The following is a 17,633-nucleotide window of genomic DNA, read 5'->3' on the forward strand; positions in this document are numbered from 1 at the left end:
CCATCTTGAGTAGAAATTAACACTTTTAAACTATAGAAAACTAATTCTTGTAGCTTATAATCCACAAAAAATAGCTTGTCTTCACAGAGCTATCTCTTCACCCAACCATCCTGTTACGTGTCCAAGCCAAGCCCTCCATGGTGTATCCTTTTTTCGTGGTGTTTGAAAGATAACTGTCCCTGGATATGAATACAGGCAGTTTTATTAAACAGTCCAGTCACAGCTATACAATTGTAGGTGATGTAAGATGGTATGTGCTAGGACCCGACACCGTTCGTATTTTTCAAATAGACTTTTTTAAAAATATGAAATACAATTGGAAAAATTGGCTAAAGTAAAGGTTTGTTCAGGCCATTTACAAAAATCCAGCCAGAAATGATTTTCTATAGCTCACCTCAGTTTCTCTTTTATCCACAGGTTCCCAACTGGTTTCAGAAAGGTGGTCCTCACTCTGATCAGAGAAAAAGTCTTCTGTGTCGCTGCTCTCAGATTCCTTCAGACATGTCTGAAAAGAAAAAATGGGGGGTGGGGGGTATTATGCATCTATATAGCATGTTATGCACAGACACAGACAATGCAGTAAACAATGCTATTTTAGCGCAGTTGTTTACTCAAAAGATTTTTTTAAAAAATTTTATTAAATTTTCAAAATAGACATGTCTACGTTATATTTGGTAATTGCAGGGAAACAAGATTTTATGTATGTGAAATGGAAACCGTATAGTTGTATGCGGTATATACATTTTTTAATAAATAAAATACTCCTGAAAAGAACACATAAGAACTGCCGCTGCTGGGTCAGACCAGTAGTCTATTGTGCCCAGCAGTCCGATCACGCGGTGGCCTTCTAGTCAAAGACCAGCGCCCTAACTGAGACTAGCCCTACCAGTGCACGTTCTTGTTCAGCAGGAACTTGTCTAACTTTGTCTTGAATCCCTGGAGGGTGTTTTCCCCTACAACAGCCTCCGCAAGAGCGTTCCAGTTTTCTACCACTCTGGGTGAAGAACTTCCTTACGTTTGTACGGAATCGTTCCCCTTTTAACTTTAGAGAGTGCCCTCTCGTTCTTCCTACCTTGGAGAGGGTGAACAACCTGTCTTTATCTACTAAGCCTTTTCCCTTCATTATCTTGAATGTTTCAGTCTCCTCTTGTCAAGGGAGAAGAGGCCCAGTTTCTCTAATCTCACTGTATGACAAAATACAGCAAGCCAATGGAGACAATTCACATGTCACCTACATAATTTGAAAAGGAAAAATTCTCCAACATATAACAATAGTCTAAGGCCCCCCATATGGGGTCCCTGACACAACTCAATAAGAAATTTAGCCTCTCGCTAAAATATCTCCCAGCAGTAGAGAAGTCCTGCTAATTCTGCACTGATCAACATTCACAAGCTATTCAAAAACTGGGGGGGGGGGGAATCAACTCAGTATAACTATCACATAAACCCCCCTCAACTTAAGCATAAGTACCAGAGGACTGGAGAAGGGCGGATGTGGTCCCTCTCCACAAAAGTGGAAGTAAGGAAGAAGTAGGGAATTACAGGCCAGTAAGTCTGACTTCTGTGGTAAGCAAATTAATGGAAACACTTTTAAAACAGAGAGTGGTGGCTCCTGGTCCCCAATCCCTACCCCAAAGACCCACTGCTTCCCCCCTCCAAATAATAAATGTTAAGTTAATCAGGTTCTCTAAGGTCAGATTACATTAGATTAGGTCAGTTACCCTGGAAGTTAGAATGGACAGTTTGGCATAGACATTCAAATACACCAGGTTCCCAAAAGACCCCCTCTTTCAATACCCTGGTGCCCCCTAATCACATCTTTAAAGTTTGGACATTGCTCCTAATTTGTGCCGCCATTTTGGAAAACAGTGGTCCCTGCCAAATAAGGCAGCGCTTCTGCCCACCTCCAATTTCAAAGGATTACTAAGGGGGAGAGGTTAGTTAACTAGGAATTTTTTTATGGAGTTAGATGGATTTTAGTATCTCTCTCCCCCTGTAAGTGTGTAAGCCAATTATTGCTCGAGAAAGATAAGATATTCTACTCTACTACATTCTATAGCAGCAGCTTAGCTTTATATTTTTGACATCATTGTAACTCAATAATTAACATGCCACTTGCAAAATGTTTGTATTATTCTTGCATTAGGAAACTGTGTGCCTAGCTTTATTAGCACATGACTCCCACATAAGGTAATTGCACTGGTCCCCTTACATGGAAGGGAGAGGAAGATAAGACATCACATTAAGAGAGAGGGAGAAGGAGGAAGAAATAATGCTTTAATAAAACACCAAAGGTAGACTGCACTGTGCACATACTGGTTATTCTCATGTGGCAAGGATTACTTACGAAGTCATCCTCATAATGAAACGGGGGTTGCTCTAGAGGGATGTCATTCTGGCGAATCTCCAGTCTCAGCTGCAGCTCTCGCACTTCTCTGCGCAGAACCTCTACCTCCTGCTTGTAGGTGGCCTCAATCTGACGTAGCCTCTGCTGCACCATATCCACAGGGAATGGGAGTCCATCATCATCCAGGTAACCTGGAGGCACGAGTGATGGCAAGGCAGGTGCCAGCAATTTGGTGGATGGTACCTGCTTCCAGGACAACAGACCCCAATGCCTGCAGCTCTTAGCACAGAGCATGCTAGCAGGCAAAGGGTTGTAGGGATGCAGCCCTTCACTGGGGGAGGGATGTCCGTTCATGCAGGCTCCTGTTGGCTTTGGCTGCCTGCTCAGGCTCTTCTTACAGCAGCCCTGAGCCTGGTGTCTCTTACGGCCCACATCTCCACCTGGAACAGAGCTTGCTAGCCCACGTAAGCTTTCCCAGTTGGATCCCAGGAACGAGAAGTCACTACTCTGGCTCTGGGATGCCTGTCTGTAAGTCCTTAATTCCATTGGTCCTTTCCCACTCGGTGCTACGTCTTCATCCCTACCAGCAGTGTCTTTGCCCGGGTCCTTATGCCTGCTAGATACACTCCCTTTGTCTCTCAGACTGGAGTTCCCTTTGCTGCACTCTAAAAGGAGATTTTCATTCTGATGCTTGGCTATAGCATCTCTCACCACAATGTTGCATATTTGAGCAGGCTTCTGTACATCCCTTCTCATACCAACTTTCCATGACAAACCCTCTTCTTTCAGCATGTTTACCTCACCAAGTTTCTGTTCACACTCTGAAGGGGAAGGGATTTCAAAGATGGTAGGTGACAGGCCATTAAAAATATCCTTTAGGACAGGGTTTATGGGAAGCACTCCTACACATTCATCTTGGTCTCGTAATGTGCCCTGGAGCCCCGTTGAAATACTGGGATCTGTTGGAGTATGCACTTCTGGCCTCTCACTACTCATGTAATATGATTCAGGACGGACTCTGGTTTCCTGACAGTGGTTGTTCAGGTTGGGGTCACTGGATGTACGAGTCAGAGGGCTACTGCTGTCGCAGGCAGAGAGCAGATCATCCACAGAGCGGGTTTTGGGCATCCTGACAACAAGAAAAAGGATTTTAATCAGCGAAAAGGAATATGCTAAAAAATCAGCATCTCTCAAATAGAGACAGGATGATCCCTCTTCATTCTTGCCCAGTTTAGAGGATCATTCATTGAGACATCATGGTCTGACATATTCTGCATCAATACTTCATGGGTTTTGAACTGACTTTTGAGGATTATTATGGCATTCACATCATACTGTACCTATCCAGCAGTCTGACACTGAAATCTTGGCTCTGAGATGTTGGGGGTAGGTAGTGATCCATGCTGTCTTTGGCTGAAGTGCACAGAGAGGATGTGGGTAGGTACACCGCTGTCCAGAGGTGCAGTGCCCGCACATGACACACAGGGTGCAGAATCTGACGCTAGCAAAGGAAGAAAAAGCAGAAGGAGAAATTAGGTTCTTACCTGCTAATTTGCTTTCTTTTAGCCTTTCCAGACCAGCATAGGGTTAATCTTACAAGCAAGTATATATCTCATGACCAGCAGATGGAGACTGAGACAAAACTTTGGAACTGTACATATCATGTGACCCCCCCTCCCTAATTACCTCAGTCTGCCAAATAGCCAAGCCGAACTAAGAACTATACACAAAAAACAAACAGGACTCCGAACAGGAGTATCAACAAATAAAAACAGGAACGCTGTTGGAAAATGCAAAGGAACAAATGCAAATAGCAAAGGTCCCCATAGCTCACCAACTAAGCCACAGCCACTGTTCTTAATCTCCCCGGCCCTAGCAAAATACTAGAAACTGACCAAAAAATGAACATCTGCATGCAAGATAGAGTGGAAGAAAGATGCTCTCCCCTCCCCCAACCTTCTCTACACCTCCCAGATTCTTGCACCTCACACCAGGTACCAGGCTAAAGAAGATACCCCTCTGCACACAAAAACACAATGTCTGCCGGTTTAACAACAAGTTTACTCGTCTATCTACTACTCTTCCTATTCCTAACCAACAGAAAAACAGCAGGGTACCATACATCCTCAATCCCTTAACAGAATCCTACAGGCATCCTCAACCATCCAGAAAACTCTACTCTACCAGAAACCTGATAGACTGCTCCTCATTCAACCATATCAGCATACCTACCAGCTGGGGAAAAAGACTACCCCCAAAACCAAGATCTTCAGTCCACAATTCTTACCCTCAAACTAAAAATTTCCTCCACCCAAAATGCACCCCCTCTCCCCACACAAACTATACCTCACTAGCCTGTGCATATATGAACATCAGATCAATAAGCACAAAAGCAAACCTTATAAAGGACTGGATAGTTAAAAAACAGTTAAGTTGCTTATTCCTAGCTGAAACCTGGCTAACCTCTGACTCGGATCCCAGCATCACAGAACTCTGCCCGAAGGGTTACAAAATAGAATTGGTCTGCAGAGGAAAAAAACGAGGAGGAGGTCTAGCCATCATACTCAAAAACAACATCAACATAAAGACCCTAGACAAACACTCCACTCCCCATCTAGATCTCCTAGCCTGCCAATTATCCGACGATACACTCATAGGAACTCTAACCTGCATTCTTTGTTACACAACACCAGGAAAATGGAATGCTAACAAACAAGCTCTCGAAGAATTTATTTACCAGAACTCCCTAACATCGCCTCATAACCTACTCCTTGGAGACATAAACTTCCACCTAGAAGACCACACCTCCAAACAAGTAGAAAATATACTCTCATACCTCAAAGCACTGAACTACCAGATCCTCAACCCCCAACCCACACACGTAAAAAGCCACCAACTAGATGTCGCTGCATACATGTCCCAACACACTCACAATCCCGAAATACACATCTCAAATGGGGCCTGGCACCCCTCCCTCTGGTCAGATCACTACAAATACACTTTTAACATCAATTGGGCTCAATGCAATAACAAGCAACCCCCTCCCAAAACCTCCTTCAAAACACGCCAAAAAATCGAACCCTCCACATTCTGGGACAAAGCAGACTCCGCAATCACCAATATAGCCCCCAATGAATTCATATTACAATGGCATACTGTAAGCAAAACCATCCTAAATGAGCTAGCTCCTGAAAAACCAAAATTCAGAATCTGCAGACCGTCAGACAAATGGTTCGACACTGAACTTCTCCAACTATAAAAGCTCTGCAGACAACTAGAAAGAGAATGGAAAAAAAAAGAGCCTAGAACACACAAAACAGCATGGAGAACTCAAATCAACCAATACAAGAACAAACTCAAGGAAAAACAGAAAGCCTACTACTCCAAAATGATAGGCATGGAAACCCTAGACACAAAATAGCTATTCAATCTAGTAAAGAATCTCACCGACACCAAACCTCACCTAGCTACACAAGGAAACCACCCACCGACAGCTATCCAACTAGCAGACCATTTCAAAAATAAGATCACCAAGATCAGAACCGCATTCAACAATACTCACACCCACCTTGACAAGATAACAAACCCTTCAACAGGAGAAGCCATCGCCGCAGACAGAAGCTGGACAGTCTTCCCCATATTACATTGGCTGGATATGAATCGACTCTATAAAAAATACAGCCAAGCTTCTTGTGACCTAAATAACTGCCCCACCTATCTGTTATCAAACTCCTCCACCACATTCAGAGCCAACCTCATGCTATGGATTCAAACCACATTAACAGAAGGTCAATTCCCTCAAGACCTTGGAGAGATCATAATCACCCCAATCATGAAAGACCACAAAGGCCCAATAGATAACCCCTCCAACTACAGACCAATCGCTTCAATACCAATATACGTTAAAATAATAGAAGGTCTAGTTGCACAATACCTCACCAACCACCTGGAAGACCATAACCTACTTCACCCCTCACAATCAGGATTTCGAACCAACCACAGCACAGAAACACTACTTGTAACACTACTAGACACAGCTCGACAGCAAATTAGCAAAGGCAAAAAAGATGATGCTAATCCAACTTGACCTCTCCGCAGCATTTGACCTGGTCAACCACTCCATACTGCTACAGATACTTGACGCCATTGGGATCTCAGGCAAGGTCTAGAATTGGTTCCAAGGATTCCTCAAATCAAGAACCTACAGGGTGTAAAGTCCAATAATATCAAATCAGAACCATGGTCCAACCCATGTGGAGTTCCACAAGGATCACCTCTATCACCTACGCTCTTCAACCTCTTTATTTCCTCCCTTGGAGCCGCTTTAGATAAGTTAAATGTTACATCCTTCAGCTACGCAGACGACATCACCATACTCCTCCCCTTCGACCCATCAGAGCCCACCACTACAGCAAAACTGGAAATAACCCTAGATGCAATCGAAAAATGGATGGTAGACCACAAACTGAAACTAAACTCAGATAAAACAAAATTCCTTCTGCTCGAAAAGGCCAAAACTCCCACCATTACAGACCTGAAAATTAAAAACACCAAATACCCAATAGAGCCCGAACTCAAACTCCTAGGAGTAACGATAGACAGATGCTGCACAATGCAGTCCCAAATCAATAAAACATCCCAGAAAGGTTTTTTAATTATGAGAAATCTACGTAAAATAAGAAAATTCTTCGACCCAGCACAATTCAGGCTAATTGTCCAATCCCTAGTCTTAGGTCTATTGGACTATTGCAATTCCCTCTATCTACCTTGTCCTGCCAACATGATAAAACAGCTTCAGACTATACAAAACACTGCCTTCAGACTGATCTACTCCCTGAGAAAATATGATCATATTACAACTGCCTTCCTAGACTCTCACTGGCTACCTATGCAAGCATGAATTCAATTCAAATTCTACTGTCTATTATTCAAAGCATTAAACGGCTCCGCCCCCCCTATCTAAACAACCGCCTAAACCAGATCCTCACCTCAAGACAAAGAACTCCGAACCCTTTTGCCTTCTCTCCACTCAAGGGCACTCAGCGCAAAAAGATGTTTGATAACCTTCTGGCGACGCAAGCAGCAAAACTTAACCACTCCATTTCCAACCTGTTGACGGCAACGGGCGACTTCAAAACTTTTCGAAAAAAAATCAAAACCCTACTTTTCAAAAAATTTATCCAGATATCTTAACCCAACCCTTCCCCCTCCTAGATAAATTCTCCCCCAAAACCTCCACTTAAATAATCTCTTTCTGCCCAAAACACCAACCAAGTATTCAGATCCCTGAACTGTACCGTAATCTTATTTGTACTCTAACTGTAATCTATTTGTTATATCACAGTAACGTACAGTCAATTTAATATCCAATTTGCAAGTTCTTCCGGAATTAATCCAGCTACCTCTCCTCCCTTGTAACCAAAAAAACCCCAAAACTGTTGTAACTTCACTGGAAATGTCCAGTTAGCTCTTTTGCAATCCGCCTTGAACTGCAAGGTATAGGCGAAATAGAAGTCCCTAATGTAATGTAATGTAAGAACACAACAATAGATAGGGTGGGGTCCTATGCTGGTCTGGAGAGGCTAATAGAAAGTAAATTAGTAGGTAAGAACCAAATTTCTCCTTCTTTAGCAACTCTTCAGATCAGCATAGGGTTAATCTTACAAGCAGGACGTACTAAAGCAATCCCCATCATGGGTGGGACCCCTGAAGGGCCAACGCTAGAACACGCTAAACGAACACCGCATCACAATGCACCTGAACATCCACACGGTAGTATCTAACAAAGGAACGTAGAGAAGACCAAACCATCGCCTTACAAATATTCACAGGCGGCACCTGCGAAGACTCAGCCCAAGAAGCTGCCTGACCCTGAGTGGAATGAGCCTTGAGACATTCCGAAACAGTCCATTTCTGAAGAAGATAAGCGGAAGTAATAGTCTCCTTGATCCAGTGCGCAATAGTAGCCTTAGAAGCGCCATCCCCCTTATGAGGACTCGCTAGGACAAAAATGTGATCTGATTTCCTTATCTTCTGGGTCCTCCATAAGTAGGCGCAAAGGGACCGACCAGCCTCCAATTTGCACAACGGTTTCTGCTCAGAGCCTGCCCGACTACCTGGGACCAGGAGGACTACAAACGGATTGACATGAAAAGGAGAAACTACCTTTGACAGAAAGGAAGGAGCAGGCCTCAACACGACCCTCTCCCTAGAAAACTCGAGGAAGGGAGACCTACAAGAGAGCCTGCAGCTCCGAAACACGTCTAGCAGAAGTAATAGCCACCAAGAAGACCGCCTTAAGAGTACGGTACTTCAACGAGTAGGCACCCCAATCCGAACAGGACCAGATTCAAATCCCAAGAGGGAACAGACAGTCGCACAGGAGGCTTGAGCAACTTGACTGCCTGCAAGAAGCGAATGACGTTAGGAATGGCAGTCACACGTTAACCCCTAAATAACCTATGAAAGGCTGAAAGGGCCGCAAGCTGAACCCAGAGAGAAGACCAAGCCAGGCCCCTGTCCAGGCCATCCTGCAAGAGCTCTGAGATGTTAGGCAGAGAAAAGCGACCACTCCTCAAATATACACCAAACTCGCACATAAGCCAGAGAGGTGGAAAGTCTGCGGGACCCTAAGAGAGTAGAGATCACTTTATCTGAATACCCCTTCTTACCTCAGGATTCCCTTTCAAGAGCCAAGCCATAAGACAAAAGGGACCGAAGAGGATCCAACACCAGATGCTGCTCCAGATCTGTATACCACGGGTGACTGGGCCAATCCGGAGCCACAAGAACCACTAGGCCTGGATGACAAACACTGCGGAGAAGAACTCTGCCCACTAATGGCCATGGAGGAAACACATATAACTGCTGGCCATTGTTAAACCATAACATCCAGGTGCTCGGCCTGACCGTCTCTGCGACGACTGATGAAACAGGGTGTTTTGGCATTGACCCCTGTGGCCATCAGGTCCATGAGGGGCTGACCCCAAGTCTGTACGATCAACTGAAAGGCCACATGGCTTAGAAACCACTTTCTGGGATCTAACACGTGACGACTGAGGAGATCCGCTTGAACATTGCCCACTCTGGCTTTGTGGGAGGCCGAGATGTCCTGAAGATATGACTCTGCCAAGACCATGAGCAGAGCCATCTCCTGTACCACCTAAGTGTTTTTGGTGCCCTCCTGACGCCTGACATAGGCCACCGCCCTGGCATTGTCTGGCACAACCCGGACTGACTTGCCCAAAAGTAGGAGTGGAAGGCTAACAGCAGACGGATGGCTTTTCAACAGGATGACGCCTCCGTGGACCAGGTGCCCTGAGCTGAGTGACGTAGACACTGAACTCACCAACCGAGGAGATTGACATCCGTGAGAAACACCTTCCACTGTGGCTGATCCAGACTCATTCCTTGAAAAAATATGGGCGGTCTAGAGCCACCAATGAAGACTGCAGTGAGCCCAGGCTCGGAGAGGAACAGGGTGATCAAGAGTGAGCTTCTGGAGTGACCACCTCCTAAGCAGAGCATACTGAAGAGGAGCATGTGGGCCCAAGCCCACCTCACCACGTCGAGGGAAGCCTCCATCGATCCCAAGGCTTGGAGGAAATCCTGCGCCCAAGGACACCGGGACTCCACAAGCAGGTGAATCTGAGATTACAATTTGCTTACCCAAGAATCTGTGAGGAAGACCTTCCCCAAGGAGGTATCGAACACAATCCCAAGATACTCCAGGTGCTGCAAGGGGTCAACCTGCTCTTGGCAAGGTTGACAACCTATCTCAGTGACCGTAGGAACTCCATCACCTGAGCTGTGACCCGGGTGCTCTCATGGAACGACTGCGCGAATCAACCAGTCATCCAAGTAGAGAAGCACCAGAATAACCTCTGTCCGCAAGGCCACCTCAATGACCACCAGAACCTTGGTGAACGTCTGTGGAGCCGTGCCCAGACCAAAAGCACAGAACTGAAATTGCTGACCCAAGATCGCAAAACAAAGGAAGTGCTGATGGGAGGCCCAGATTGGAACATGCAAGTAGACCTCCGTCAAGTCAAGAGAGAGTAAATACTCCCCCGGCTGAACCGCCAGAACCACATATCACAGTGTCTCCATGCAAAAAGACAGAACTCTTGAGAGCCCTGCAGACCCCCTTCAAATCTAAGATGAGCCGAAAGGACGCCTCTTTCTTGGGCACCACAAAGTAAATTGAGTACCTGCCAGTAAAACACTCCTGAGTGGGAACCAGAACAACAGCTTAGAGATCTAGCAATCTTTGAAGGGTCTGGCAAAAAACCTGCTTCTTCCACGCTGTCTGACAATGCGAAGCTAGAAAATGATCTGGTAGGGAGTGGGCCAACTACAGAGCAGAAACCATGTCGAATTACCTCCACCCATTGGAACCAGAGGGGGTGCAGGCACTGGGTCATTTGGGCAGGATGGACAGTGGGGGAACCGGCGGACGGATTCCCAAACCCCCGAAGGGCCCCCTGACAGGACTGCATTCGCTTAAAAAAACGACCCTGGGCAAATATCAGAGGTCGGATAGGGAGTAGTCCCACGCCCAGGGCTGTACCTGTGGAAATCTCGCAGGCGTCCCCGAGCAGTGCCACCTCAAACAGCTTGGCAAGCATGGTCTTCAGGCAGGCGGGTCACTTTAGAGTCTGTCAGAGTTTGAACTAACTTGCCCAAAACCTCTGTAAAAAAGGAGGACCCTTGGGGAAAAAAAATTTAGTGAGTTTAGTGTTGGACACCGCATCCGTAGACCAAGCCAGAAGGTCTGACGCGCAGCCATGGATTTGGCAGACATCCACAAAAAATCATAGAGAACATCTGAGAGGAAAGAGGCAGCCATCTCAATCTTCGTTACCTCCTTACCATCATACTCACTGTCAAGGACCCACTCGGCCCACTAAACACAGCCCTAGCCACCAGTCCTGCAGAAATAGCTGCCTGGACCCTCAAGGCAGACATATCAAAATTCAGTTTAAGAATGGTCTCCAACCTGCGCTCCTCAGAGTCCTGTAAGACAGAACTGCTCTCGACGGGCACAGTATGTCGCGTAGCCATAGCTGATACCACCTCAGGATGATTTTTTTTTTTCACAGAACAGACTCTACTTGGTTCTCTAAACAGTATGCCTTACCACCAGGGGGGTAAGGCTTACTGTTGAGGCACCTCTAGAAAAAAATGTTGGGGAGATGGAGGAAAGGGGGGGAGGGGCCCAGCTCGCGATCCGCCGGGTTTGACACCCCTGAGGTTGGACCCCCAAACAGGGCCCACCGAAGCTCAATCCGGCACTAAAAAAGGGACAAAGAGTCCTAAACAAATTCTAACAGTCCTACGATGGGAGATAAGTACAGCTCACCACACCTACTGGAGACTGAGAGAAGACTGAGGTAAAATTAGGAAGGAGTCACATGATATGACTTTTCCAACATTTTGTCTCAGTCTCCACCTGCTGCTCATGATGAGATATAACCCACTGATAAGATTAACCCATGCTGGTCTGGAGAGTTGCTAAAGAAACTGTTTATACACAGACACCAATTACAATCCAAGGCATAGGTGTGGTTACTTACTCATCAATGTCATCTCAACCTGCGTGTGTGTCAACTTGAGTGTATATCTGCCCAAGCATTCAAGGGTATGTAAACTTTTGATCAGAGCAATCTGGGTGGGTTCAGTTTCTTATGATTACTAAAGAACACACACAATTCTATGATGATAAATAGCTTCACCTGACCAATATTTCTAAATTAAAGAATGGTGTTTTGCAGGATCATTCATATTTTCCACATATAGTACATACTGATTTAATAAATTCCGATAGTAACAGCGCAACTTTATCTTTCAGAAAGGTTAATTATAGCCAGATGACTCACCATTTGCACCTACAGGGACTTAAAAATTTTTTAATTCCCTGGGGAAATTTTCAGAACATATAAGTAATGTAGAACAAATGTCTGCATCATGATAAAAACACTGCGGGAAAAGGTGTATAAGCAGGAAGAGAAAAGAACATATAAGGGAACTGATATCAGAAAGTCCCCTCCCTTCCCCAGGAGGAATCCTCTTCCTCACAGTCTCCCAAGACAACAGAGAACAGCAGCAAGTACATTGGGAACAATGGACACTAGATGATAGGTAGAGAGCACTGATTTTGCCTGGTGTAAGAAAGCCATAGAGGATCTATACTGATCTCAGGTTTTCTTTCTCAAGTAGCCATTTATTCATACAGTTGGGAAAAGTCACCATGTTACAAAATACTAAGAAATGTTTTTAGTTACACAGGAGATAGTGTCTGGCATCTATTTTGCAGAGTTTCTATATGGTCATAAGGAAAGAAAAGGTAGCAATGTTACCCCTCTGTGATGGCTTTTAAGATCCTGCCCACTTTAGCATCAGAAAAATATGGAAGAGATACAGAAATCTCCGACAAGAGCAACAGATACCCATCGGGGGGAATGAAATAATTACATTAGGACAAAGAAAGCTCAGTAATAACTGAATGACAAAATAAGAAAACCACACAAATTTCTGACAAGAGTACATTGCTTTAAAGAATCATTAATGAAACACTAGCAACAAGTGTCTCACCATTTCACTTGCAGGCATGTACAGCAAATTATAGAAGTTCTTGTTTCCTGTCCTGAGAAGAGACCACACAGAGCACGTGCGTTTATAAATATTTTGCATCTCTCTCTCACAGGCATTGTTGGCCAGGAACGTGCCATACAAGCAGGAATATGTATGCTGCCCCAATTTCACCTGGAATATGAAGACAAAACTCATCTGTAGAAAAATCCTTCTCTTGCTCTGATTAGCTCAATTCCCTTAATGCCCCACCCTTCTTTAGGGGGCCACAGTGCCAACTCCTCCCCCTTCCCAGAGCCTGTGGCCTTTCATGATTCAGTTATACCTCTTTATCCCAGGACAAGCAGGCAGCATATTCTCACTGATGGGTGACGTCACCGACAGACCCCCCATTTCGGACCACTTTAAAAGTGCATTGCCACTTTAAGTCTTTAGAAAGTTTGTGATAGCCTGTGCATGCACGAGTGCCTTCCCACCTGACGTAGGCGGGTGGTCCCTCACTTTCTACGGAGCTAAGACACGTTTCAATGGCCGTTGAAATTTTTTCTCACTGCCTTCCCACTCTCGTGGATTTCTTTGACTGTTTCAGTCATTTTTTTTCTTTGTTTATTATTTCTTTCTTTCATCTTTGAACTTACCTCCCATGCTGCAGCCATACCTGTAGCCAAGAGACACCTGTCCTGGCTTCGTGTATCTGAACTGGATGTGAACCATCAAGACAGGCTTGCAAATGCACCGTATCTGGGAGATGAACTTTTTGGTCCTCCATGGACACAGCTACTCAGAAGTTGTCAGCTCATGAGACTAGATGGGACACTCTGGTCAAGCCTAAAAAGAAGCCTCCACCTTCTCGTCCTTTCAGACCGGCTTCTTCTTCTCAGCGACAGTTTGCTGCTAAACCTGCAGCTCCTCCTCAGTCTCAACCTAGAAGGCAAAAGCAGCAACCTCAACAACAGAAAGCATAGGTTGCTCTCCAAAAACCCACACAGCCTTTTTTATGTGTTTCTTCAGAGCATAGCCACCGTCACCACCCTCTAGTTTTCATCTCAGCCCATCGGAGGCCATCTCCAATTTTTTATCGCTCGCTAGGAGCTCATCACATCAGACCTCTGGGTCTTAACCATCATTCGTCAAGGTTACACTCTGCATTTTCATACCCTGCCTCCAGACTATCCTCCAAGAGAGTCTTCTTTGGATCTTGCACAGTCCTCTCTTCTTCTCCAGGAGGTTCAATCCCTTCTGCTGAATGCCATCGAGGAAGTTCCCCTCTCTCAGCAGAACCAGGGATTCTACTCCCGTTACTTTTTAGTTCCAAAGAAGACAGGAGGACTGCGACCCATTCTGGATCTCAAGCTCTCAACAAATTTCTAGTCAAGTAGAACTTTCGGATGCTCTCCCTCACCCTGCTTTATCCTCTCCTCAATCAGAATGACTGGCTATGCTCTCTGGATCTCAAGGAAACCTACACACATATACAAATTGATGCATCCGGCTTCCAGGAAATACCTCTATTTTTAGATAAATCAACATCACTATCAGTACAAGGTCCTTCCCTTCGGTCTGGCATCTTCTCCCAGAATCTTCACAAAGGGCCTGATTGTAGTGGCTGCATCTTTCAGATTGCACAGCTTTCATGTCTTTCCCTATCTGGATGACTGGTCGATCAAGTCTGTTTCATGTCAGGAAGTGGTTCGAGCAACATCTCAGACCATTTCCTTTCTTCAGATTCTAGGATTCAAAGTCAACTTCCCCAAATCACATCTCATTCTGACTCAATGTCTTCAGTTCATTGGAGCTATTCTAGACACCACTCTCATGAGAGTGTTTCTCCTGCCAGATCGCTTTCAGACTTTCATCCGCCTTTGTCAGCAACTGCTTCCTCTTCAATCCATCACTGCAAGACACATGATGGCTCCTCTGGGCCACATGGCATCCACTGTGCATGCGACACCACTGACGCAACTACACCTTCGCACACCTCAATGGCCCCTTGCGTCTCAGTGGTCTCAAGTGACAGATCATCTCTCATAACATATATCTGTATCATCATCTCTTCTGCAGTCGCTTCAATAGTGGATGACCTCCAATCTATCCAGAGGTCTCCTTTTTCACTTACTCCATCACAAGATCATCACGATGGATGCATCCCCTTATGCTTGGGGGGCGCATATGGATGATCTTAAGACCCAATGCCTCTGGACCTCCAGAGAGCGGAAATTTCACATCAATTTCCAGGAGCTCAGAGCAATATATTATGCCCTCAAGGCCTTCCATCATCTCTGCCCTCAAATCCTCCTCCTTCGCACAGACAATCAAATAGCAATGTAGTACCTCAGAGGTGCCCAAAAGGTCGATTGTGATCGACCAGTAGATCGCGAAGGCAACACGAGTCGATCATGGAGCCCATCCTGGGCTCCTTGATAGACTCGCATTGCCTTTGCGATCTACCTGCTTCCCGACGCAGTAAACACAAGCGCCGGGCTGACCAGCCTTCCCCCCCCCCCCCGTCAATTCTGATGTCAGAGAGGAAGTTCTGGGCCAGCCAATCACAGCCTGACTGGCCCGGAACTTCCTCTCGAAGGCTGGTCGGTCCGGCGCTTCTATTTACCACGTCGGGAAGCAGGGAGAGCTCACAACTCGGCGGCGGGCTGCTTGGGGTCCTGTTCCCCGATGACGGCGGTGGTAGCTTGGAGGAGGGCAGGCAGGGAAACAAAAATAAAGGGGGGGACAGGGAGAGAAAGGAAGAAAGGGGAGACAAAGAAAGAAAGGGGGCATGGAGAGAGAAAGACAAAGAAAGGGGGAAGGGAGACAGAAAAAAGAAGGGGGGCAGGGAGAAAGAAAGGGGAGGGGGGAGGAAGATAGGAAGAAAAAGTTGGGGGAGGGAATGAGGTCTGGAGGAGAGGAAGCATACAGGAGGCTGAAAGAAGGGAAGAAATATTGGATGCACAGTTAAAAGAAAGTGCAACCAGAGACTCATGAAATCACCAAAGGTAGGAAAAATGATTTTATTTTCAATTTAGTGATCAAAGTGTGTCCGTTTTGAGAATTTATATCTGCTGTCTATATTTTGCACTATGGCCCCCTTTTACTAAACCGCAATAGCGATTTTTAGCGCAGGGAGCCAATGAGCATCGAGAGCAGCACAAGGCATTCAGCGCAGCTCCCTGCGCTAAAAACTGCTATCATGGTTTAGCAAAAAGGGAGGGAGTATATTTGTCTATTTTTGTATATTTGTTACTGAGGTGACATTGCATAAAGTCACCTGCCTTGACCTCTTTGAAAGCCCCCGGAATATAAATAATTGGCATTTTCTTTGCGTACAGTATGCTTTGTGTTTTTTAAATTTTATTGTTGGTAGATCATTTTGACTTGGTCATTTTAAAAGTAGTTAACAAGCCCAAAAAGTGTGGGCACCCCTGTACTACATAAACAAGCAAGGAGGCATGGGCACCCTGTTATGTCAGGAGGCCCAGAAAATATGGACTTCGGCGACAGCTCACAACCTGTCCTTAAAGGCTGTCTACATTCAAGAGGAGAAGAATTCCCTAGCAGATAACCTCAACAGAATTCTTCAACCTCATGAATGACCACTCAACTCTGTAGCTCTCCAGTCCATATTTGGTCAATGGAGCACTCCACAAGTGGACCTGTTTGCAGCTCCCCATAATCACAAGCCCCAGTTTTGCTCCAGACTTTCTTCTCTGTCTGGAAGCCGATGTCTTTCTCTTGGATTGGACGGGCCAGTTTCTATATGCATTCCCTCCGATTCCTCTCATGTTGAGGACTCTGTTCAAACTCAAACGAGAGTTAGCCACCATGATTCTCAATGCTCCTCGGTGGCCCATGCAACATTGGTTCTTCCTTCTACTTCAGCTCCAGAGAGCACATACCTCTTCCAGTTTTTCCTACTCTGCTTACTCAGCATCAGGAATCACTTCTACATCCCAACCTGCAATCCTTGCACCTGACAGCTTGGTTTCTCTTGGGCTGAATCCATCTGACTTACATCTCTCTCAGCCTGTTCAACATATTCTTGATGCCTCCAGGAAACCAGCCACCCAGCAATGTTATCAACAAGTGAACCAGGTTTTTTTCCTGGTGTCTTCATCATCATGATCCAACTTCATTTGCAGTAGATTTGGTCTTGGATTATCTTCTTCATCTGTCTGACTGGTCTCAAATCTACAGCTGTCAGAGTCCATCTCAGCGCTATTACAACTTTTCATGTACCAGTTGAGGGAAAGCCTCTCACTACTTATCCTCTGGTCTCGAGATTCATGAAAGGACTTTTCAATGTTAAACCACCTCTCAAGCCTTCACCTATCATCAGGGACCTTAATGTGGTTCTTTCCAGTTTGATGAAGCCACCATTTGAACCAATGGCTACAGCTCATCTCAAGTTTCTCATCTGGAAAGTTGTCTTCCTTGTTGCTCTCACCTCTGCCAGGATGGCAGAGGTAGAGATGGCAGATCCACCCTTCACAGTTTTTCACCATGATAAAGTGGTTCTTTGCACGCATCCTAAGTTTCTACCGAAAGTTGTCATAGATTTTCATCTTAATCAGTCAAATTGTTCTACTAGTGTTTTTTCCTAACCCTCATTCTTACGCTGGAGAAACCGTTTTGCACACTCTGGACTGTAAGTGTGTTTTAGCCTATTACATCGACAGGACAAAGCCTCATCGTACTTCTCCCA

The 17,633-nt window shown here is 45.5% G+C and overlaps 1 protein-coding gene across 4 annotated transcripts in view; it reads right to left on the reverse strand.

The window, feature by feature from the left end:
• MTMR4 (myotubularin related protein 4) overlaps window positions 1-17,633 on the reverse strand; it is a 134,459-nt gene that overhangs the window by 21,433 nt on the left and 95,393 nt on the right. For 3 of the 4 annotated variants that reach the window (XM_033921844.1, XM_033921845.1, XM_033921843.1), the window contains 4 exons: window positions 12,941-13,111; window positions 3,688-3,848; window positions 2,348-3,476; window positions 395-505 (listed from right to left, as the gene is read on the reverse strand). In XM_033921844.1, coding sequence (XP_033777735.1) covers window positions 395-505; window positions 2,348-3,476; window positions 3,688-3,848; window positions 12,941-13,111 — 1,572 coding nt within the window. The remainder of the gene's footprint in view (window positions 1-394; window positions 506-2,347; window positions 3,477-3,687; window positions 3,849-12,940; window positions 13,112-17,633) is intronic. The other variant, XM_033921846.1, reaches the window with a different exon arrangement.

Source organism: Geotrypetes seraphini, chromosome 15, assembly GCF_902459505.1.
Source record: "Geotrypetes seraphini chromosome 15, aGeoSer1.1, whole genome shotgun sequence".
Classification (NCBI taxonomy): Eukaryota; Metazoa; Chordata; class Amphibia; order Gymnophiona; family Dermophiidae; genus Geotrypetes; species Geotrypetes seraphini.